This window comes from Nasonia vitripennis, chromosome 5, assembly GCF_009193385.2.
Source record: "Nasonia vitripennis strain AsymCx chromosome 5, Nvit_psr_1.1, whole genome shotgun sequence".
Taxonomy (NCBI): domain Eukaryota; kingdom Metazoa; phylum Arthropoda; class Insecta; order Hymenoptera; family Pteromalidae; genus Nasonia; species Nasonia vitripennis.
This window is the reverse complement of record NC_045761.1, coordinates 27,204,685-27,227,430: the sequence shown is the minus strand read 5'-3', so window position 1 is coordinate 27,227,430 and position 22,746 is coordinate 27,204,685. Positions and strand designations below refer to the sequence as shown.

General features: G+C 48.9%; 2 protein-coding genes across 4 annotated transcripts; both read left to right on the top strand.

Annotated features, from left to right (window-relative positions):
* The first annotated feature begins 29 nt into the window (after positions 1-29).
* On the top strand, positions 30-9,046 carry LOC100118249 (chromatin-remodeling ATPase INO80). 3 transcript variants are annotated; one of them, XM_003426470.5, is made up of 24 exons: positions 30-268; positions 623-771; positions 846-922; positions 997-1,208; positions 1,283-1,453; positions 1,519-1,815; positions 1,898-2,226; positions 2,306-2,519; positions 2,591-2,678; positions 2,746-3,037; positions 3,114-3,316; positions 3,394-3,534; positions 3,607-3,722; positions 3,801-4,093; positions 4,179-4,608; positions 4,679-5,053; positions 5,126-5,220; positions 5,409-5,481; positions 5,619-5,777; positions 5,864-5,966; positions 6,278-6,441; positions 6,609-6,752; positions 6,965-7,268; positions 8,208-9,046. In XM_003426470.5, exons 2-24 carry the CDS (start codon positions 638-640, stop codon positions 8,564-8,566), a joined length of 4,773 nt encoding a protein of 1,590 aa, XP_003426518.1. In that variant the 5' UTR covers positions 30-268; positions 623-637; the 3' UTR covers positions 8,567-9,046. The 3 variants fall into 3 exon arrangements, with proteins under 3 accessions (XP_003426518.1, XP_008206890.1, XP_016841106.1); XM_008208668.4 differs by having other exon boundaries at positions 72-472; XM_016985617.3 differs by lacking the exon at positions 30-268 and adding an exon at positions 319-541.
* A 904-nt stretch (positions 9,047-9,950) lies between these two features.
* On the top strand, positions 9,951-12,047 carry Or79 (odorant receptor 79). Its single transcript, NM_001190582.1, has 7 exons — positions 9,951-10,295; positions 10,377-10,658; positions 10,730-10,914; positions 10,980-11,079; positions 11,142-11,249; positions 11,701-11,856; positions 11,982-12,047. The coding sequence occupies exons 1-7, from the start codon at positions 9,951-9,953 to the stop codon at positions 12,045-12,047; spliced, it is 1,242 nt and encodes a 413-aa protein (NP_001177511.1).
* Positions 12,048-22,746: the final 10,699 nt, after the last annotated feature.

The following is a 22,746-nucleotide window of genomic DNA, read 5'->3' as shown; positions in this document are numbered from 1 at the left end:
GCGCGCGCGCGGATGGCTCGCAGCGCCATCTACTGAAAACAAATATGGTGGCCGGCAATATGCCCTATGCCTGGCCTGCTATGGCACGGCAAATGCTTCTTTCGTTGCCTCGGCTCCCGGGCCGCATTATGTATTTCTCGTCCGGCTGAGGCTCTCCGTCCGACCGAATGTGTGACTCGCGTCCAACGCATTTTCTTCGTGCGCTGCGCGGCTGATCTCGAATCTCGTCTCTCCCACTGTCGTAACCAAGCAGGATATAAGTATATAGGTGAATGCTTTTCTATCGCGACGGTTTCTCTGTGCGCCGTTGATAATATACATTCCCGCGCGAGAGATAATCATAAGTATCTCGCGTTAATTCCTCGCGGTTTGGCTTACATAATGCTCGGCTCGATGAAACTGCATCGATCTCTCGGGATGACACTTATGATGTGCTCGACGTTTATGACGTCGGCTGCACAGAGGCTATCACGTGCGTCTAATTCTAATTTTATCTGTTCATTTTGCTCGATGTGGTTAGGCAGACTGACGAGGGGTCAAGGTTGGACTGGGGGATGATTGTAGGGTTAAGGCTTCGAGGAGGTTAATTTAGCATGTACTCAAAGGAGCTTTGCTTTTCTAGACTCTACGTGCTGTTATGACTGATCGAGCTCGAACGATGGGACTGGAGCCCGAGATGGCTGCTCCTCTGCATTTGCAGCGCCTGGAACGCAGCTTGAATATACAGCCTTTCTTGAGTCAAGTTAACACGCTCTTTCAAGATCAAATCAGGTACCGTTTATTTCACATTGGTATTTGTTGTACTACTGTAGGTACCTTTGTTTACTTGGGTCTTGTGCTTGCAGCGACGAGGAGGAGTCTTCTGAGGATGAATCGGCTGAATCGGATACTGATCTCAATGAGTTGATATCGCAAAAAGATGGTTTGTTTCCTACTCTTGAGTCAAAATATCACCGCTACTTTGTAAAAATACTCATGATTTATCTTGCTTTGTAGAAGAGAGGAACAACAAACTTAGGTTGTACAATATGAGTAACGTGGGCGAGGAAAGAAGGTGGCTACAGGATATATTACTGAGCGATGGTTCCGACACCTCTTCCTCGGAGTCAGACTCTGACAGTTCAATCACAGAAGAAGATTTCCAAGAGATGCTTAAATTTCATATGTTGAAAAAGAAGTATCAAGCCAAGTTTTATCAGAAACCAGAAGTAAGGCCATACTGCTCTCGCAGTCATTTATTAAGCTAGCATTCAATCACTAATTGTATTACATGATCTTGCAGAACATACAGTATCAGTATTATGGAGCAGGTTTATTGTCTAGCCATGACAGGTTCTTAGAACATCAAAAGCTCATAGTTGGTAATAAAAAGAAAAAAGAAAAGAAACCGGAGAAAAAAGTTGTCAAAATAAAGAAAGAGAAGGCAATGCACAAAGCAGGCCACGATATCAAGGTAACTTTTCAGTCTCAAATTAGTACACAGCTCTGCAGCAAAATTTAACTATTGATATACATTAGGATCAAAAATATGCCAACGACAATTGGGATAAAAGTACATCACAAGAAGATCAACTGGATGAATCAGAATTAGAATTAGTTATGAAGCATCAACCACGTGGACGTGGTAGAAAAAAGCATAACAATAAAAGTCCGGAAGTAATGGCAATGAGAAGACGAAAAATTTGGATGATGATGTCTAAAAAGGAGCTTGGTAAAGTTCAGAGAGCTAAGACCAATAACCACAAAGAAATGCTGATCAGTTGTAAAAAGGTAGCACAGCATTGTATGAAATATTGGAGGCAGAAGGCCATGCAAGTAAGTTTTGTTTTTATTTGTTTCGTTCATTATATCACATCAGAGAAGTGAGTACATTCTAATGCAAATTACTGTTCATCAGTCTCAAAAAAATATGAAAGAAACGATATGGAGAGCAAAGAGATTAACCAGAGAAATGCAGTCTTATTGGAAACGTTATGATCGTGTTGAGAGGGAAACTAGAAAAAGGCTAGAAAAAGAAGCTGAAGAGCAGCGAAAAATGGACGTTGAGCTGATAGAAGCTAAACGACAGCAGAGAAAACTTAATTTTTTAATCACGCAAACAGAATTGTACGCGCATTTTATGTCGCGCAAATTAGGAAAAGCTTCTCCAGAAGAACAGTTACGGATCTTGAATCAACTGGATGAAGAAAAGAATCCAAGACTTGCTGGAATTGATGATTATGACAGGTTTGTCTTTCATTTATATACATTTGTACATTCTCGTGTTTGAACAACATCTCCAATTGCTAAATTTTATCATTGCCAGTGAGATTATGAAGCAAAAAGCTAAGAAGAATGCGATAGATGCGTTTGACAGCGAAAGAGCGAGAACGCGTCAGTTTGATCCATCAACCAATCAAGAGTTGCGATTAAGCGATACACCAGAAACTATGGAGCATCCTCAGCCTTCTATTTTCAAAGGAAATCTAAAAGGTTATCAATTAAAAGGAATGAATTGGTTAGCTAATCTCTATGACCAGGTTTGATACAGTTTTACCAATAATTTGTATTGTATCGTAACGTCGATAATAATGCCATATTCGTTTTCTAGGGTATCAGTGGGATTTTAGCAGATGAAATGGGTTTGGGAAAAACCGTGCAGTCAATCGCTTTTTTATGTCATATCGCCGAAAAATACTGTAAGTCTACAGATTTTACTGCATTTATAAGAGTATTTTTTAACTTACGTTTCGATACGATTTTTAGCTGTTTGGGGTCCGTTTCTGATAATCTCACCTGCTTCAACTTTGCACAACTGGCAACAAGAAATGGCGAGGTTCGTTCCACTTTTTAAAGTAGTTCCTTACTGGGGTAATCCTCAAGAGAGGAAAATCTTACGGCAGTTTTGGGACACCAAAGATCTGCACACGAAAGAAGCGTCGTTTCATGTTGTGATAACAAGCTACCAGCTAGTTATTACCGACTACAAGTATTTCAATAGGATAAAATGGCAATACATGATTCTAGATGAAGCACAAGCAATAAAAAGCACAAGCAGGTACATTCTGAACTTCTTTTTTTGCTTCTTTATAATCTGGATTCAAGATTTAACTTTCCTTCTGAAAAAATTTCAGTATGAGGTGGAAACTTTTATTAGGATTCAGTTGTCGCAATCGCCTTTTGCTCAGTGGAACACCAATTCAGAACAGTATGGCCGAGTTATGGGCTCTGCTTCACTTTATTATGCCCACACTTTTTGATTCCCACGATGAATTCAACGAATGGTTTTCAAAAGATATCGAGAGTCACGCAGAAAATAAAACTGGGATTGACGAAAGTAATTTACAAACGTTTCTGAAAACAATAAATAATCTTCCGTCATCATAACTGATTTTATGTATCTTTCAATTTCAGAACATTTATCGAGATTACATATGATTTTGAAACCTTTCATGTTGAGAAGAATCAAGAAGGACGTAGAAAATGAGCTGTCCGATAAAATTGAAGTAATGGTGTACTGTCCACTCACAACAAGGCAAAAACTGCTTTACTCTGGTAAGTAGCAATTTTGCAATATAATTTCCGGAGATTTGCAATAGTTAACACGATTATTCTTTAATTTTGCAGCTTTGAAAAAGAAAATTAGGATAGAGGATTTGCTACACTACTCAGTTGGAGATAGTGCAGCTAATGATAAAAACTTTACATCGAATTTGATGAATCTAGTCATGCAATTCAGAAAAGTAATTTACCTTTTTATATAAGCAGGAAAATTGCCATCCAGCCTTGTACAATCTGCTAATATCAGTTTTTCCAACCAGGTTTGCAATCATCCAGAACTTTTTGAGCGCCGGGATGCAAAATCGCCCTACTTCATGCATACTGAATCGTTGGAATTGCCATCTCTTTTGTATAAAGAAGGTATTATAAGCTCGGCTGTGCCGTCCAAAGACCACTTACTGTACAATAAACTTTTTATATTTGCTACTGAATACATTCATCGAGCATTATACGGCGAAGATCAAGAATCGAGGAATTGCTTCTCGTTTAGTAGATTTAGTAATTTATCATCACAAGATATGAATAGTATTTTCATTATTGGTATAATATTCAGGTAAGATGAATTCCTGATTAGTTAAAAAAAAAAAAAAAAAAAAATACAATTTCTAGACTTATTCAAAAAAATAATCTGCTTACAGGTTGTGCCACGCGTGGCAACTGAAGAAAGCCATGAGCGTAAAACAGCACTGGGAGGATTGGCCAGAGAATTCGAGTTTGATTTCTCCCAGTGTTATGTGGCTACTGAGTGAAAAGTTCAACGCATCTTCTGAAATTGCTAGTGATTTGATTTTCAGCAGAAAAATTCTTCAGGGCGAAACTGTATATACTCACGTTACACATTCAATTCACTCGATGCCGGAGACGGTCGCTCACAGGATACTCCGTAGTAGTAAAAAAGCTAATCAGCCCATCAAACTCCAGAGATCCGTTTGTTCCGTAAAGATAGAGCAGGGCGAAGATCTAAAGGTTCCCTTGCTACCCGAACATCCACATGTTCCGAGAGCGCCAATTTTGAGGCACTGTCAACCTACGACCCTGCCCACGTTCCTGTGTGATAAAATTCCTAAGGTACTTTCATTTAACGCTAAAAATAGTTCAAGCCTGTTGGCGATTTTTAATTTTCCATTCGTCTTTCCAGGTTATTGCTAATTTGAGAAAAGTATATATTAGTCATTGTGCCGCGTCTCGCGAGTGGCAGAGACTTGAGGAGTGCGGCGGTTTGTTTGCCAAGAGAATTCTGTGGCTTGGCTGTGATTTAGCGCAAAATGTACCCAACAATCGAATACACCTGCGCGCCACACTCCCGACGCAATTCTCATATCAAGAAGTCGGTGGTTTAGCGGCGTGCAGGCCTCTGAACGGATGGTCCAATATTACAGTACCGGACAAACAGACGTTGGTAACAGATGCGGGCAAGTTATCTGTACTCGACAATCTTCTGAGGCGACTCAAGGAACAGGGACACCGAGTTTTGATATACTCGCAAATGACCAAAATGATAGATCTCCTAGAGGTTGGTAATTGATTATAAAGTATCATGCTTCACGGAAGTGAAAAATCTGAATAAATGCATAACGGTTTGCAGGAGTATATGTATCACCGGAAACACACGTTCATGAGACTAGACGGTTCCTCCAAAATTTCCGACCGCCGAGACATGGTCGCCGACTTCCAGAAGAGGTGCGTATAACGTACTTGCCTAATTACCTTACGCGATGCAGTTCATAAATCCAATAGGGAAACAGATTTTCCCGACGAGCGTACGGGCTTTCGTAGCTCATTAAGATTAATTAAAGCGAAAAATGATAAAAATCGCCGCAACGTCGCCAAGCGTGTACGAAAAAAGATGGTAATCGTTTGTGTTTCAGGGCGGATATATTCGTCTTTCTGCTGAGCACGAGAGCCGGAGGTTTGGGAATCAACCTCACTGCTGCGGACACGGTAGGTGAACCCGAAGCGAAAATTCGGTCTTATACCGCCCCCGTCGCTTCCGTTACGCTGCGACTTGGAAATCGTTCGGATTTTTTCAGAACGGAACGTTATGATTCATGCTCAAATCTATCATTACTTTTCGGTAGGTAATATTCTACGACAGCGACTGGAATCCAACGGTCGACCAACAAGCCATGGACCGCGCACACAGGCTGGGCCAGACGAAGCAGGTGACGGTCTATCGGCTTATCTGCAAGGGCACGATCGAGGAGCGCATCCTGCAGCGAGCTCGCGAAAAGAGCGAGGTTCGTAACTTGCTGTCCCGAAGTAGAGCTTTCGAGCTTGCAGTTTCTCGGAACAATTGACGAAATTGGGTGTCGTTGCTTTGCAGATCCAACGCATGGTGATTAGCGGCGGTAACTTTAAGCCGGATACGCTCAAGCCGAAGGAGGTGGTGTCGCTGCTGCTCGACGACGAGGAGATCGAGGCGAAGTGTAAGTGGATGCTTTCTTCACTCGATATATCCGCGAAAAGTGGCCAAGTATCGGCCGGCGGCGCAACTCGATACCTCGCCGATGCCTCTTCTTCTCGGAAATGAAACCGAAACCGAGTGCTATACATATGCCGCTCGTAAACAATACAGGCCGTGTGTTTTTCTGTTCCGTTTGCCATAAAAATGGACATTATTGTTGCGTATTGCGCACTCGAGTAATGCGCGCAATTTCATTATCTGCGTATATGTTGTATTACGTACGCGAATGCGTGTATGTACTGAGCGAGCGCATGCCGCCTGCGCGTTTTACAGACAGCCAGCGGAGCGAGGAGAGAAAGCAGCACGCCGAGGAGGCCGCCCGAGCCAAGGCGAGCGCCGCTGCCGCCGCTGCCGCCGCTGCCGCTGCCACTGCTGAGCCGAGTCCGCACCACAAGGAGAGGGACCGGAAGAGGAAGCAAACCGCGCTTCCGGTCAAGGTGAGCTAGCGCCCCTCGTCGCGCGCGTGTACCCTTTCCTTGCACGCAGTACTACCTTCTTCTGCTTCTCCTTCTTTCTCGACTGGCTATCTTTTTAACATTTTATTCCGCTGTATATATTTTCTCATGTGCCTTGCTGTAATTATGCTCGTTACGCGTGTCGGCAGAACGAGGCAAAAAGGGCCTGCAACGAGGAGGGAGAGTGGCCCGGGGCCTCCATCGCGATCGAGGGATCGACCCAGCAGCAACAGCAGCAACAGCTTGGCCTGGACGAGTTAGGAGTTTCGGCCTCGCAGAGCCCCAAGTCCGAGGTAAATTTTTTGGCGAAGATGCAAATGAACTGGGCAGGGTTGAAAATTTTGCCAACGATTCAAAAAGGCACGAGATAACATCCCGCCGATTGCCCCACAAAATGCGTTTCCTTGCGCGAATCCCACACGAGCCGTTCCAGACGAAAGCTTGACAAAACCGTAAGTATCCGCGTACACGAAAGTTTCTCAGCGGATAATGACTCTGCCCACAGGACGAGACGAGCAACGAGGGCCTGGTAGTGGACGTGGACGGTCCGGTGAGCAGCGGGCCCTTCCCCTCGGCCTCGCTGACCCTGCAGCAGTACAGTCAACAACGCACCGGCAACTTCGGCTTCGGCGACGGCACGAGAATACGTCCGATGACCGGCCGCGGGGTCAGCAAGCGTGGCAGACCTCGGGGCTCGCGTCGAGGTGGACCCATCGGAGGCAAGACTCGAGGCATGCTAGTACTGCAGCCGGGCGCCAAGGCCAACTCCAGCGGCGTCGGGGGCTTCACCACCCCGGCCAACCCTGCCGGTATGTCAGCGGCACTTTGCGGCTCGAGAGTCGTCTCCCCCGCGAAAGTATCGCGTCCCATGCGAGAGCACATGTGCGCTGCCTCCCTCCCATGTGTATACGCTAGAGGCTTTGCCTTTTGTATCGCGAACGATTCCCGAGCGAGCTCGTAAGCTCGGTTTCGCGATCGGCTAACGAGGAAATAATATATGTACTCTGCAGCGGGAGCGCTTCGCGGCTTAATAGCGTGCATTGTACGTTCAAAAAGCCCACTGTCGTATGCTCAATGCGTACGCGCCGAGGGAAATCGCAGGGGCAGGGACAATTACCGAACGTGTCAAGTGCACGCGCGCGAGGCTCAGAAAATGGGTCTCGTGCGAGCAAGCGAGCGAGTGAGCGAGCAGCCGCATCGGGCATAATAGCAGGTGCGGAGCGAAGACGGCAGCTGCGATCGATGCTCTTCTTAAGTTTTTGGAACTCGCGAGCGCGCACTCTCTCCCTCTCACTCTCGCTCCCTCCTCCTACCTGTCGCGTGTGTGTACGCCGGCGTTTCCCCTGGAGAGTTTATAAATAAAAGGAGAGGCGGAGACGACGAGGAGGAGGAGGAGGAAGGAAGAAAAAGTAGCGGAGAAAAGACAACGAGTCATAGACCTGTCGCGAATTCACTTTCAAGGGAACGCCGAGCGGAGATAGCCTGAAGGGCTCGAGACATGAAAATTGCATTGCGGGAGGGAGATAAGAAAGAGAGAAAGAGAGGAGGGAATCGAAGAAAGCCACCGGCTCGTCGCGGTACGATAAGGCACGGCTAGGTACCGTACGAACCACCGGCGTCTCTCCCCCTTCTCGATATATAGCTTCGAACACGATACTTTACTCGACGACTATGCGGCGACTCTTTCCGATTCGCTTCCTATCGTCTGCATCGATAATCCAGCCGCCGCGTTTTTTTCTTGCTTCCAGGCGGCGCATCCGAAGGTTCGAGCCAGCCCCAGCAGCAGGCACTGCCTCACCAGCAGCACACGAGCGGCCTGAAGACGTCCTCGGGGATAAGGCGGGGTCCGGGTCGGCCGAGGTTGAGGCCCAACGGACCGGGCAACCAGGGCTACCGCGCGCCGAGTCATCACCCGATCGCCGGTCATCCGCATCAGCAGACACATCAGAAGAAGGCCACGGCACCTCTGCCGGTGCCGATCCGCGTGCAGCCCAAGCTGCCGAGTATCTCATCGCAGGCGTCCGGCAGCGCGGCCACGAGCAAGACGAACGACAGCGGTCGGCCCTTCGGCTTCTACACCCAGCAGGTGCAGCCCGGTGGCACCTAATTTCACGCCCGAGCTTTCTTGGACGTTGATGAGCATTTTTTTCTTTTCTTCGGGTTTTAGCTCGCTGTACATACCTTTTAGGGACTCACCTACTCTTCTTTCTTCTTATTTTTTTACTACGTTTTTAGCGACGGATAGCCATCGTATTTATTGTAAGAGGCGTGTAAATTGTAAGTACAGAGTTAAATTGTTGAAATTTATTTATTCCTCGTAGTAGTTCCGATGCGCCCAAGACGAAGCGCCGAACTCTTCTTTTCTACTCACGGTTTCGCACCAACTGTCATTACTATTACTACTGCTACTACATAGAGAGTAATTTTTTCACCAAAGTCAGCTGCAACTGCTATAGGATATATAATAACAGCGCGATAGAGTGTATAAAGAGATATTCTTTGACCACGGAATTTGTAAATATAGGAAAATAACATGTACATTGTTTTAATTTCTCTTAAGTTTAATAAAAAGCCAAGTTGAGCATAACCACTGTGTGTACACGCTGCAGCAGTCCGCCATCCGAATCCGTCCCATTCGTTCGCAAATCTCGACGACACCCCGGTGCCGTATACACTCGAAAAGTCCCCAGGCGTCGAAAATACATTATATACTCTCTCTCTCTCTCTTGTCCGGGGGAGCGAGCGAACGTGATGCGGAATAATCAACGAAGGGAGAGACAGAGAAGAAAGATCTCTCCGGGGTATTATGCCGGATCGCTCGAGTGGACGCGAATTCACGCGTTAAGCCAACGAGCTCTTTCTCTTCGCGCGCGCGCGCACACAGACGGCATACTACTGCGCTTATGTATAAAAACCTATTGCCGAACTTTTCACTCCCCGGCTTATCGTTATTTATCGGGCTCGCAGTTCCGTCCGAGGGGCTGCTCGCTGCAGCCGCCGATGACGTGTCATTACTGCACGTACGTGAAAATTTTTTCAAATTCACAGAGACCCGACGACAGTCCTCGCCGAGGGTATATAAATTACAGAGAGCTCATGCAGGCAGCTCGAGCTCGGCAATTATCGCGAAACTGTCGCAGCGTTCATTAAGTGTACTTCTCGAGAATTTCCCCTGGAATAAGTAATTCGCGATCGATATAGCGAACGGCAGCGAGAAAGAAGCACTGAAAAGTCCGCGCGGGAGAGAGAGAGAGAGAGAGAGAGAGAGAGGGGGCGTTTAGAAACGAAGTTGCGTCAATTACGCGGGACTTCTAATTTCTCCGGGCGATCATTAATCCAGGCTTTTCATGCGGTTCGCTGGGGGAATGCCTCTCTTTGTAATTAGTAGCTCTCTGTCGTATACTCTTCGTTCTCTCCTCTCTCGGTATTCCGTATTCCGCATAATAAGCGCGCGTGCGGCGAGTATAGGCGAGAATTTTTAAGTGCGTCGTATGAGGATAGGAGCTAGGCGAGCCAGCAGAATGGAATCGACTACGGAGGCGAGCGGTATAATGCGAGAGTACGACGATTGCATATTCCTGAACAGATTGGGCCTGACGATGGTGGGGATCTGGCCGCTGGAGCACAATGCCTCGAGGCTGCGCATTGTCCTGCGGAGGATCCACCTAGGCGCGATCTACGTCCTGATGCTGTCCGTCGTGATTCCGCAATGGTTCGACATCTATTGTCTCTGGGGCAACATCGACGCCAACACCGAGACCTTCATGTCCAACGTCTTCATGATCGCCGTTATGATTAAGATTTCCAACTTCTTGAACTCGATGCGCCTGTTCGAGGTTCGTTCTATCTCAGTGACATAAACATTTTTTTACCGATTCCTCCTTTCTACGAGTATACAAGCTCGTTGTGGAATAAAGGACGTGCTGAGGACGATGAGGCTCAACTGGCTGGACGTGATGAGACTGTCGAGCGGCGAGCTGGAGAAAAAGGAGATAATGCAGGGCCTGTCGATGAAGGCTCGCAGTCGCGGCAGAGTCTACGGCCTGGTAGTCGTCATGACCGGGGCGATGTACGGCCTCATGCCGCTGATCGGCAGCAACAAGGTCGCGAGTCTGCGGGATAGGAGTTATCCCTTCTTCGGGAGGTACTTGTTCGACAGGAACTCGGACACCGTTTACAGGCTGTGCTACTTGAGCCAGGTAAGATTTTGCTCGACAATATCTGATCTTTAGGCACAGGAAGAACCTGCAAAATAATTGTCGTTCGACAGCTGATGTCAGGCTCGGTGACGGCCGTAGCGAACTTTGCGACGGACGCGATCTTCCTGTTCTGCGTTTACCACTTTTGCGCCCAGCTCCGTATTCTCCAAACGGACCTGCTCAAGCTGGGCGGTCCCAGGTTCGACTCGCGCGAGGCTCTCGTCCAGCTGATTCGCCGCCACCAGAAGGAGATCAGGTAGGCCGCCTCGTGTCCAAAAGTACCTATCACATTGTATTACACTCGATGCCTGTAACTCGCAGGAACGTGCGGGCGCTGCAGTCGCTCTTCAGCATCTCGAGCCTGCAGCAACTGTTCTTGAGCTGCCTGATGATCTGCCTGAACGGCTTCAAGCTCATAGTCGTGAGTTTCCGTTCTGCGCACAAGTGAACAATCGAGATAAATAACGCGATCGATCGTTCCAGTCTCTCTGCAACCGGGAGGTCGACATCCTGATGTACATAGTCTGCCTGCCGGTGACGCTCTTTCAGATCCTCTTCTACTGCCAGCCGGGCAACGAGCTGATCGTCCAGGTGAGCCAACGCCGCTATCATTATTATGTAGACATTCGTGCACCTCGACGAAGCGCGAGCGTAATCCGAGCGAATAGTTTGGCCGAAATTGAAACACGCGCGAAATCAACAGGTGAGTTTGCGTACGCGTGTGGGTATAAAAGAGGCGTCAGGTGCAGGTATACCAGCGCGCTGCTTCTTTTTACGCTCGGATTGACGAAGCGCTCGGCCGTTCTCGTGTAGAGACTAGAGAAAGGCATGACTTTCGCAAGGAGTGTAGGCTTGTTATTATACCGACTGGACTCTATGTCGGCGTTGTTATTATGGCATCGGTTACGCAGCCAAGCTGTCGCAACTATTGTATTATGGCTCTTGGACTGCGTGGGCGCTAATGAAAAGAGGATTTTTTTTTGAATTCGAATTCGAAGCTCGATTCAATCTCGTCGCTGATTGTCGGATTTTTCTGCCGCAGAGCCAGTCGCTGGACGAGGCCATCCAGCAGTCGCACTGGGTGAATCTGGACCGGCTGTCCAAGAGGCAGCTGTTTTTCATGATTCAGAGGAGCCAGAAGCCGCTCGCAATCACGGCCGGGAAGATCTACGTGCTGTCGCTGGAGAACTTCATGAGGGCAAGTTTCGCTCCTGAGCTCCGGAAAAATAACTTACACAACGCGCTCGCTGTAATCGGACTATAACGAGGGACGGGCTTATGTAAAGTTGGCTTATAATAAGGAAAGTCCATACGAATTTCCAGATCGTCAAGACGGCGATGTCGGCACTCTCGGTGCTCCAAGCCATGTACCGCAAGACCGGCAGCTAGACCTATACAGACATCAGTCTCTTGTTCTCCGCAGAGTGTAATAAAACAATAATACGAAGAAGAAGAAGAAGAAGAAGAAGAAGAGAAATATATTTCCTATATACATGAAAGACGCGTGGGCGTAGATTGACGTAGTTCCAGAGCCGCACCTCCCCGCAGTTATAATGTACGTGCCGGTATAAGACATAAGAGCGAAGCGTTGGCCGGCTGGCCAAGTTCATTTTCAAGGATTTCTCGGGAGCAGAGCGCGTACTCTGGGCGCACCGAGCGTGCTTCCGCTGGCTCGCGCTGACCGGAAGTCGCGAGTCAGAGCCGCCGACGTTACGCTTCCTTACGCATCTTGCACTCGTCTCTACAACTCCTTCTTCTATGCTGTTGTTGCTTTTATTTACGTTTTCTTCTCTCTCTCTCTCTCTCAACTATTGACTCTCCTTCTAGCTCTAGTAATTATTGATAGCCTTTCTCTTCTTCCTTCGTCATCTGCCGCCGCCTCGTATGAAAGGGCTATTGTCTAGAGGAGCGGGTAGACGTGTCACCGGTGTATACGTACGGGAGAGGGCGGAGTAGTAGTAGTCGTCTCTTTGTAGCAGTCGTCTCTGCAGAAGAAGAACCCTTTTATTTGTCTCGTTTTTCCCTTCCACTAGCTGACCCACTGCACCTCTTCTTCGTAGCTCGAGTAGCAGCAGTCTTATATATATATATATATATAGAGGAAAAAACATATGCCGCGGCTGCTCTAAAAGCAGGATAATTTGCCTATCCGCGAGAATTGGGTCGAGGAAACAAAAAACACTGCAGCCTGTAGAGGAAAAGGCTGTGTATCTTTTGCACGAATCCTCTCTTTGACGGCGGGAGACGCGTTTAGACGCTTGGCGAGGGGGTCATTAGTTTACTTAGGGACAGATTTTGTGAGTCAATAACATATCCCTCTCTCCGCTGTGCTCACGGAGCCACGCGTCGCTGTCCCTCTCTCCTCCTGCGTTTGCCGAGCTTTCTTCACCAAAAAACGCAAACAACGAGCACAATGGCCCTCTCTCTCTCTCTCTCCGCTGGCATCACACACACACGCGCGCGCGCGCACTCCTGGAAAAACGCGAGGGAGGGAGAGCAGTAGGTATAGACGGAAGCCGGCTCGAGACTTGAAAAAAAAAAAAAATAAAGAAGAAGAAGGAAAAAGAGAGCTGACGACGACGACGACGACGACGACGTCGATGGAGGCGGGTAGAGAAGGAGGGGGGAGACGCGGCGCGTGGCTTCGGGGATATACCCGCGCCAGATGTTAGAGCGCGCGCGTCTCGGGGCAGCTGTCTTCTTTCGACGAGCATCTCTCTTGTGCTTTTCCTCGCAAGCTGCTCATTCTATAGCGCGGCTGCTGCGTCGGGCTCCTTGAGAGAGCGTATCTCTCTTGTTTTGGGAAAAAAACGAGCACGCGCGTCGAGAGAGAGAGATCCCCGCTGCGCGCGAAACGCTGCCGAGCCCGCATATCGCGTTGCGCAGCTTATCAGCCCGTTGTACTCTAGCACACACTGCCCTATCTACGTCTTATATATAGCTACACCGATGGCAGGTCCAGGTGCGCGCGCGCGACACCTTATCTAATCGCCTCGCTGTTTGGCTTTTCCGTATACCCGATGGGCGGTGTTCTGTACGTATATATATATATATATATAAAGGCTGCGAAGGACCAGGTGCAAAGTGCATGTAGAGCGAGCCTCGAAATTTCGTGCGCGAAGAGCAAGTAGCAGCTGCGGCGTAATCGCTTTCTTTTTCGCTTTTTCTCGAGTGCGCCTCGCGAAGATCGAGCACAAGGCGATGCGGATGATCGTGTCGTGCGTTGCTCCGGTTATTGGATAATTGCCCAGTTGCTGCGGTCGCGACGGGTCTCGGAGAAATTGGGATTACGGGGGGCTTTCGACTCTCCTTACGTTCTATGTCTATATCGGCGAGTTTTCTCCTCCCCAGCGGAAAAGGTTAATTAATTTCCGGGACAAACCGAAAAAAAAAAAAATCAAGTTTCAAAAGCGTCGGCAAACTAAACGAAGTGTCCCTCACTCTCTCAGCGCGCAATTACAGAGCCCCGCACACATCAAGCCACGACGACGACGACGACGACGACACGAGAGCAGCGGCGCGTGTATGTAGAGGGAAGCGGATTTGGAGGAAGCGAATATCCTTCCTCCTCCTCCTCCTCCGGCTGTGCCGCTCCCCCGAACACGCGCTTACGCAGCTGCTCTTTGGGATTTGAGCAGCAGCACGTGCTGCAACCACTGCCCGACGCACCTTTCGGAGCTTCTTTCCTCTCTCTCTCTTTCTCTCCCTTTTCTGGTGTGTATTATGCACACACTCGGAAATCGCTCGAGTGGTTGGAGGGATTTATTTCCGATTGATTTTCGCACTTCGCACTTGCTCTCCGGTATCATATGCAGCTTGTATAATGTGGCTGAAGCGAAACAATCCCTCCGCTCTCTCGTTCTCCGGTCGCAATAAGCGAGGCTGAAAAATTCGGAAAATCATCCCGCGCGCGCGTAAACAAGCGCAAAAGGAGCAGCAGCCTCCGGAAAGCCGATACCGCAGAACAGCAGCCGGCAGCGGCATCTTAAGCCTCTCCGATGCCTGCTGCTGCAGATCTCGATCGAAAGATGACACGGGGGAGGGAGACAGCCTCTCTCTCTCTCTCTCTCTTACTCTGAAGAAAGTAGAGGGGCAACCGGCACGTGCCAGGCGCGCGCGCGCGGCTGCTGCCTATATACATGTATACAAAAGAGAGCGACCTGAGCTGCGCAGCATCCGCGCAACCATCTGTTGCTTCTTTTTTTTTCTGACATTTTTATTTCGAGTCTCGTTTGCGCCGGCATGCGCTCTTTTTCCCGAAAACCCGCTTAATTAGGCGCAATAGGACGAATGACGGAAACGCAGCGCGTCAGCACCTGTTGATTTCCGCGATGCCGCCGAATGTAAAGCGCGCGCGCGCGTAATGCCTATAACTATATACGCGCTTCCTGGCACGCGTACGCGCCACCCCTTTTCTCCTGCGGCACACGCGCACACGACACGGTAATTACTGAATTATTCAGCGGACGTCGCGGCGATAATGGAACTTTTCATACGGTAGCTTCGTACGCGGAATACCGATCCCCGAGTATAATAAGCTTCCCTATCACGGCGCACTCGCGCCGATGATGCATCGACGCGAAGACGCTGAACAAGGAAGAGAGGGGCGCGAGCCACGCACGTCGACGAGAGAGAGAGAGAGATGAAATGTGGCAGATGGCCCGAGTTTGAAGCCAAGTGGCAGCGGGCACGCGCCAACTCGAACATCTGCCGTCGTGTTCCTTCAGAAACGCGCGCGAGCGCTAGACAACGGAGCGCATAGACGTGTGCTAGAGAGAAAGAGAAAAGGACAAAGACGAAGGAACCACTGCTCGCTTCCCGACCTTTTTCACCCTCGCCACCTTTTCTCTTTATCTCTACTAGCCGCGCGGCGACTGCGAGATTTTTCGGAGAATTACTCGGTCGACGCGTCGCGTATGATAAGAGGATGTTGTGAATCCGTATACGGAGGATGTTTACCCGAAGGTATCGTCCCGTTGCTCGGGTACGCAAACAAACACACTCGGATTTCGAGGCTGTTACGCAAAATGATAAAAAGACAAGCAGGAAAAGAGAGAAAAATAAGCATACGTTATAATCTAGCATCAGCGCTAGCCAGATTTCTCTATATTGTATAGGTCAAGAGTATATTCCACCCCGGCTCCGGAAACACGCGCGGATAGGGTGTGTGTGTGTGTGTGTGTGTACTTTGCGAAGGCCTGTTATGTGTTTGCAAAATATATACGCGTACAGGGGAATCTCACTCGCGCATAAGGCGAAAGGAAAGACGACAGATTGCCGACGACGAGTCTGTGCAGCAGGCGCGCGGTGGAATTGAAAATCTTTTTTTTCGGCTATAATAAGTATAGCGGCAGATGAACATCGCTGGCTATATATACCTGCGCGCTCTCGAAAAATCGGCCGCAAGCTCGACAACATCTGCCGATCGCGGCCGAGATTTTTTCGGCCCGATTTCGGAAACGACTCCAGGCACCCTTTCGATGCACCTTTCGCTGCAGCCCCGCGCGTTTCCGGTGCAGGTGCGCTTAGGTGCAAAAAGTCGCCCCGGTTTATTTATCTCTCATCCGACAATGGACTGATTTCTTTTTATCTTTTTCTTATTCTGTTGGAGAAATAGAATCGCGGCGGTCTAGCTGGCCGCGCGTTCTTTTTGCCCCCAAAACGCCGGCGGTGTGCACAGGTGCCCTCGCGCGAGCGATACGCAATCGAGCGCGCGATTAGCCGAAAGAAGAAGCATCGGAGACACGTCGCGCGCGTGCCTCGAGTCGCGTCAGTCTCTCGCATCGCCTTGAGCTCTCTCGGCTAGCGGTGCGGCGAAGGCACATGTGCGAAGGGAGGCGCGGCATCTGTTGCGTCGCTCTCTCTCTCTCTCTCGCAGCTCCACCAGCGCTCTATACCAGGTGCCGTAGCCACCTTCCCCTCTCCTCCTCCTCCTCCTTCGTTCCCGAGATTTCCACCATCTGCAGCTCAAGCACCTTCTGCTCCCCAGCCCTTGATATAGCTGTGCGCGACGTCGCTTCTTCTTCTTATATTCTATACCTCATAGCTACCCTTTCTTCGACTCTACTCTCTCTGTGCCAGTAGTGGCCAACTGACGCGCGATTTTTTCTACGTCCCTCGCGCGTATTTATATATATATATATATATATATATATATATGCGTGTGTACTATAAGAAACGTTGTCGCAGGTGACGCAAACCTCCCCCTCGCTACAGCACTGTTTTAAGAGATTTGTTTATCCGCGAATTTTTGTTTTTTTTTCTATCACTCTATAAGAAGCTTTCGGGGACTTTGTGACGCACGCGAGGGGAGCCCCAAAGCGCACGTGCGCACAAGTGTCCGACGAAATGCGATTATGGTTCGATGAACGAGGAGTGAAAGCGACGAATGTGTGTACACGTATATAATACGCGCTTTCACGTCTGAATATTATAACATAAACCACATACCGCTTCTCGCTACTTCCGTCGATCGCGATATTACGCCCGGTGCTTATGCGTATATGTGCAATTTCGAAAAATCAAACGCCGCAGATTCCTCGATACATTTGTGCGCCATCTGCCCCGCGCTCGACGGATGTGCATATTATTATTATTGTTAATGATATATACCCAAACCGCGTGGCTAATTGATAGCCGCTGAAAAAACAGAGGCGAAAAAAAGGAGCCGCTCGCGTGACGCGGGAAAACAGTCCGGGATTAGACTTTCCGTTATGTACGCGCGCGCGCGCGCGCCGAGGACAATTTTTTTTCCAGAGCAAAGCGTTAAATGCTCTTATTTACTGCCGCCTCCGGTAGGGGAGAGGGGAAACGCTCGCTTTTTTTCTTTCTTCTTTTTTAAGCCGCGACAGGAAAAGCGGAGGAGAGATGACATATGCGCCGGTGAAAAATCCCTTATTATTACGATGCCGTAGCAGTGTATGCGTATGGGATAGAAAATCCGTCTGTATGTGCGTATTATACGGAGACGGTTACGAGACACGCTGCATCTGCGCTACTTTGTACTGCGGCTAGGACGGCTGCAAACATTTATCCTCGGATATTTCGCGGGAAGAGCTTGAGGGAGAGCGTACGAAGAAAAATACAAGCGAATTTGAGCGCGAGAATACTGGACATGACTGAGAGAGATGAACTCGTTGGCGAGATTTACCGATGACCGGAGCCGTCGCCGTTGGCAGAGGTGCAACGAGCAGCGATATTGTTCATGTTATGGGTCTTTTCGTTATTGGCGCCGGACTTGACGCGAGTCGGTGCTTTTTAGGGTTAAAATTAGCGGGTAAAGGATATACTAGGTGGTATCACAAGAGATCTCTTTATATTCGGTGTATATTATAGGCTTTACAGTTACATACAGTCGACTACTCACGTTTACTCACGTACAATGCACGCTTACAAGAACGCCGTAGTTCGTTGTAAAAAAATAGAAAAACAAAAACGAATATTTTGTTGGTCGGAATTTATCCTATTCGCGTACGCTGTTTACATCACTACAATGATTCACGATGAATCGAATCTGATCAAACGGATAATAACAAGGTTCGACGGCACAGATGTCCACTTTACGTGCTCCTACAGTTTAGTTGCAAAATTACCGACCGTAGAACGGAAGATTTTCAAGAAACCGCATATATAGGAGGGAGTGATTCGTCGCTTTTGAAGATCGAGACTGCTATATTTTTAGCGCGAGACGGCTCGTAATGACCGAATTTGTTTTCGAATGATTTATCGCTCCTGCAATCGAAATAATGATGTGCCCGCAGCCGAGAGAGGACCGAAATAGATGTCGGCAAAAAAATACGGAAAAATGGAACGTTGTAACGGAAAAGCACTGCTCCTGGCTTTCATCGGAGGCGCATACAAGAGAGATTAAACAATACCTAAAAATAAGAAAGTAACGTCTTTCTCGTATGATTTAGAGCGATCGGCTTTAAGAACGAGAGAAAATTCTTTATCCTCCTCTTTTTTTCTACCCGAAGTGAATAAATTTTCTCCGTCGAGTGTATCAATCTGTTTTCTCAACCGCAGCCCAGCGACTAGCCGATAAAAACACTTCCGAGCGCTTCGGGGCGCCGTTCAAATATAGAAGCTCTCATTCCCGAAAGAGTTATTTCAGTAATAACTGTTCGATCACTCAAGCCGCTTACAATCGCTCATATATGCTCATTTCTCTCTCGGGCGAAATATTCCAAAGTGGTATAGAGCGATGAATCAGCCGGGCGAAAAAGCGTTCGAAAAACACGCATAGCACAGGTTGAAGTTTCGCAAGGAGAACACTGCAGCACACGCGAAGGAGAAGAAGAAGCGGCTATTTATTTCCGGCCTGCGCTCGCCTCTAAAACGTTCACCCACATAACGCTTCCGTTCTCAAGAAAGCCAAAAAGGTGAGTATATTACGTGAGAACCAGCATCCCTCCGCGTGTTTTCTCTCTTATACACATCCGCGAGTAGACAGACGGTCGGGCGCAGAGTAAGAAACGGAGAATAAGAGAGAGAGAGAACGCACATGCTACAGGCCGACTTTTTCCTATATATATATATATATATATATACTTGCCAGCTGACCGAGTCTCAACCCCTTCGCGCGAGCGACAGCCTTGAATTTTCCCGGCAAGCGCGTGCAATACCATAACGCATAAATGTAAGAGAAAGAGAGAGAGAGAGATACCGGCAGGGTTGCGTCACGTTCCCCGTAAACCTAAGTTTAACTCGAAGCGCGTGCGCGATATGCTTTCTGGAGTACGGCTCCAAAAATAGAGAGTAAAACCTCGTCGAGCCACACGAGCGTAGCTCTCTGCTATGTGTGTCGGCGTCGTTTTAATAAAGTTCCGCCGACCGGTTGCATATTATTTCTCCCGTTGTATATTTAGATTTTCCGCGTATCCCCGCGATAAGTTATGTATATACACGCAGGGAATCGGCAATCCCAGTCGCAGGTATAGAACACTGCTTGCTCTCGAGAGCTGCCGCCGCTGCTGCTCCGCGCTCGGCACATCCGCAGCGTGGGAAGCTACGGCAGCTGAGGAGAGACGGCTGCTGCTGCTTCCGTTCCCGAACTCTTTGGGAAATCGATCGTTCATTTTTTCACTTCCTATGTCAAGTGCTGGCCGCTCGACGATGCAGCCAGTTCCTCGCGTACGTATGCAAAGTGTGTGCTGCGATCGATCTTATATATATATATATGGAAAAAAACTGTATCCGGAAGCATATCGCGAGTCGATGTATATACGCATTATTAATTGTTCTCGAGTTCCTGTTCAAACATCGCGGGCTATTGGGTAATCCGTGCGTTTATCGAAGGATTACTTCCTGGCATATGCAGAGACTGAGCGAACGGAAGGACGAGCGATTCTCTCAGGAGAGAAAAGGAGCGTTAATATCTATATTGGAAATGCCAGGTATGCGGAGCGTACAGACGCGGACAAAAAAGAAGCTGCGCACAATGCGATTGATCGTGCATTATTTTCACGGCAATGCGTATACGCGCGTATATAAAAAGGAGAAGAAGAGTTGAACGCTATGCGCGAGCGTGTGTGCGTGCTAGAGAACACGGCGCCAGCGTCGGTTTTGCTGCTGCTCGCTCTCGAAGTACGCGTAACGCACGCACGAGCTTGAGAGAGGCGGAAGGAGGCTGTAACCACCTTGGCTTCCGCTATATTCATCAGTCCTCTCGCGCGACCACCTTGTTTTTTCTCTCTTCACACACGTGTTCTTCGCTCCCGAATAAAACCGATCCACTTCCTTCCCCGAGTATTTCCCGCCCGTTTTTTGTACACACGGGCTCGTCGCTCTCTCTCTCTCTCTCAGAAAAAAAAAAAAAAACAACGACGAGGGATGCCTTGCGCGCATTATATTATACTTATAATGTACTATTTTCGACGGATAGGCATAGAGATGGAAGAGAGAGAGAGAGAGAAACAAACGAAACCGCAGATGCTCGTTGCCTGCCGCGCGATTATAAATCCGCGCTCGGATCGACTGTGTCTCGTTTTATATACGTTAACCGGGCAGATGCGAGAGTGTATACTTAACGCCGTAATGCCGGGTTATTCACACGCGCGCTAATTGCCGGCTTTCCTTCGGATTAAACTTATAGTCTCTATATAAGTATACGCGTTTGGTTAGCCGCGCATTATACTACCTCGGAATAATTCAAATGGACAGACATCGTTTCAGGGAAAAAGCTCACGTAGCGCCCAACAATCGGGTGGTCCTCTCGAGATAACAATGCATCCCCCTCGAGCACAATAACCGAGGCCGTTTAGCATTCGATCACCGAAAATCAACAACAATCTCGCTCCTCAACTCGGAGCTTCCGAAAGCGGCCCGTCGCTCGCTCGGAATCTTAAACAGCGGCCACATTGTATAAACACGCTGCACGGAAGCGAGATAAGCGCCGGCGTGTGATTCGGTCTCTCTTGGATATGCAGCTGCACAAATTTCGGAAAAGCGTTACACGCACACTGGCCCAGTTTTCTTAGCTGCCGATCGTAAAGGGGTTAGTGGAAAGTCGGAAAAAGACGATTATAGGTATATATAGGTGGAGATCGATCGATACATACGGCGCAGCCGGCTGACCCTCGAGTTCGGGGATTCGAGGGATGATGACGAAGCGACGAGCGTTGCGCGTGACGTTGCGTACGCGCTGATTTTTTTTTTTTTTTTTTTTTCCATCTATTATACCCATACGTACGTAAGTTGAGGCACAAAGGACGCGCGCAGGTATATAGGGAAGAGAGGAAGCGAGCACAGTCTTAAAAAGGCACATTATAAGGAGCCGCGCGCGATCGGCATGCGGGATCGGCCACCTACGCCGCTGTCCTCTCTGCGGAAGCTTTTATCATCGTTCCGGGGGTAGGACACGCGTGTCTCGCGAACGTGAGCCGCATCTCCTCCACTGGCTTTTCCTACGCCGGATATATCCTTCGACTACGGGGGTATGGAATAGTAGCTATGATCATTTGCATTCAGGGTTTATGTGTGTCTCTTCCATGGGCCGATCATTGGACGTTCGTTACATCGACCCCATCAGCGCCCCGTCTCTTCGCTTATTCGTTTTCGCCGGCGCGCGACTGTCGATCTATTTCGAGACGCGCCTGCGGGAATCCGTGTCAGAGTTCTCTCGAATAAAAGACACTCTTAATACGCCGAATGATTCGACCGATTTAGGAGCACAACGGGGCAAAGGATTATCATTATGCCCTGCATCATCGAGACGTCTCAATAAATCCCCCGCACATGTGTGTGTGTGTGTGTGTGTGGCGTATACGCCTCCACTGCATCAGCGGAGAAAGAATCCCCGACGTTTAACCCCTAACCGCAGGACACGAGGCCGCTCATCATCGCGCCACACGCCGGGCCTATTAATTTCGAATTCGATAGCTCTCAGAGAGAGAGAGAGCAGCAGTGAAGCGTCACTGCATAGCGGCAGCCGTTCCTTAGCCGCCTGTTGATGGACGTCGCGCGCGCGTCTCGCAAGGAGAGCAGCTGCTGCTGCTGCCGCCGCCGCGAGGAAAATGCATCGGCTGAGAAGTCAGCCGGTCCCTCTTTTCTTCGATCTTCTAGGCGCTTTTCCCTCATCTCGGCTGGGAAGAAAAGCGCGCGCGCCAGAGAGAACAGATGCAGCTCCAGACGGCTCCTCTTTCTTTCCCGAAGTTTCTTTCTTCGTCTCTCTCTCTCTCTCTTTATGCGAGATGCAGCAGCCGCAGGTCAGAGCTACGCTACGTCTGTGTGTCTACGAAGAGAGTCGGCTCTTTAGCTTTATTATTCTCGGGACTATGGGCGGGAAGCTTTTATTGTGAAGGACTTGCTGTCTGCTCTGTCTCTCTCTCTCTCTGCTCTCTTTCCGCGAGGCTTTCCCGAGCGCGCGCATTTTTCTTCCGCCCAATTAACTCCCGACCGCAGAGACGCAAAAAATCATCTCGCCTTCCATCACTGCAGTGACGAGGAGGTGAGGGGGAAAAAAATTGCGCGCGAAGCTACAGCTGGACTCCCCGGGCCAAAAAATTCGATCCGAAAAGCAGGCCCATATGCAAACGCGCGCGACATCGACCACCGCCACATATACTCGCTCAAGTGCATCACACCGCTG

What these genes read in the sequence shown, in the direction of transcription:
- LOC100118249 (XM_003426470.5), top strand. Translation starts at nt 638, where the DNA reads ATGACTGATCGAGCTCGAACGATGGGACTGGAGCCCGAGATGGCTGCT. An exon ending in GGAGGCAGAAGGCCATGCAA is followed by an intron (nt 1,816 to 1,897) that starts GTAAGTTTTGTT and finishes ACTGTTCATCAG; the next exon opens with TCTCAAAAAAATATGAAAGA. An exon ending in TAGCTAATCTCTATGACCAG is followed by an intron (nt 2,520 to 2,590) that starts GTTTGATACAGT and finishes TTCGTTTTCTAG; the next exon opens with GGTATCAGTGGGATTTTAGC.
- Or79 (NM_001190582.1), top strand. Translation starts at nt 9,951, where the DNA reads ATGAGGATAGGAGCTAGGCGAGCCAGCAGAATGGAATCGACTACGGAG. An exon ending in ACGGCTTCAAGCTCATAGTC is followed by an intron (nt 11,080 to 11,141) that starts GTGAGTTTCCGT and finishes CGATCGTTCCAG; the next exon opens with TCTCTCTGCAACCGGGAGGT. An exon ending in GCAACGAGCTGATCGTCCAG is followed by an intron (nt 11,250 to 11,700) that starts GTGAGCCAACGC and finishes TTTCTGCCGCAG; the next exon opens with AGCCAGTCGCTGGACGAGGC.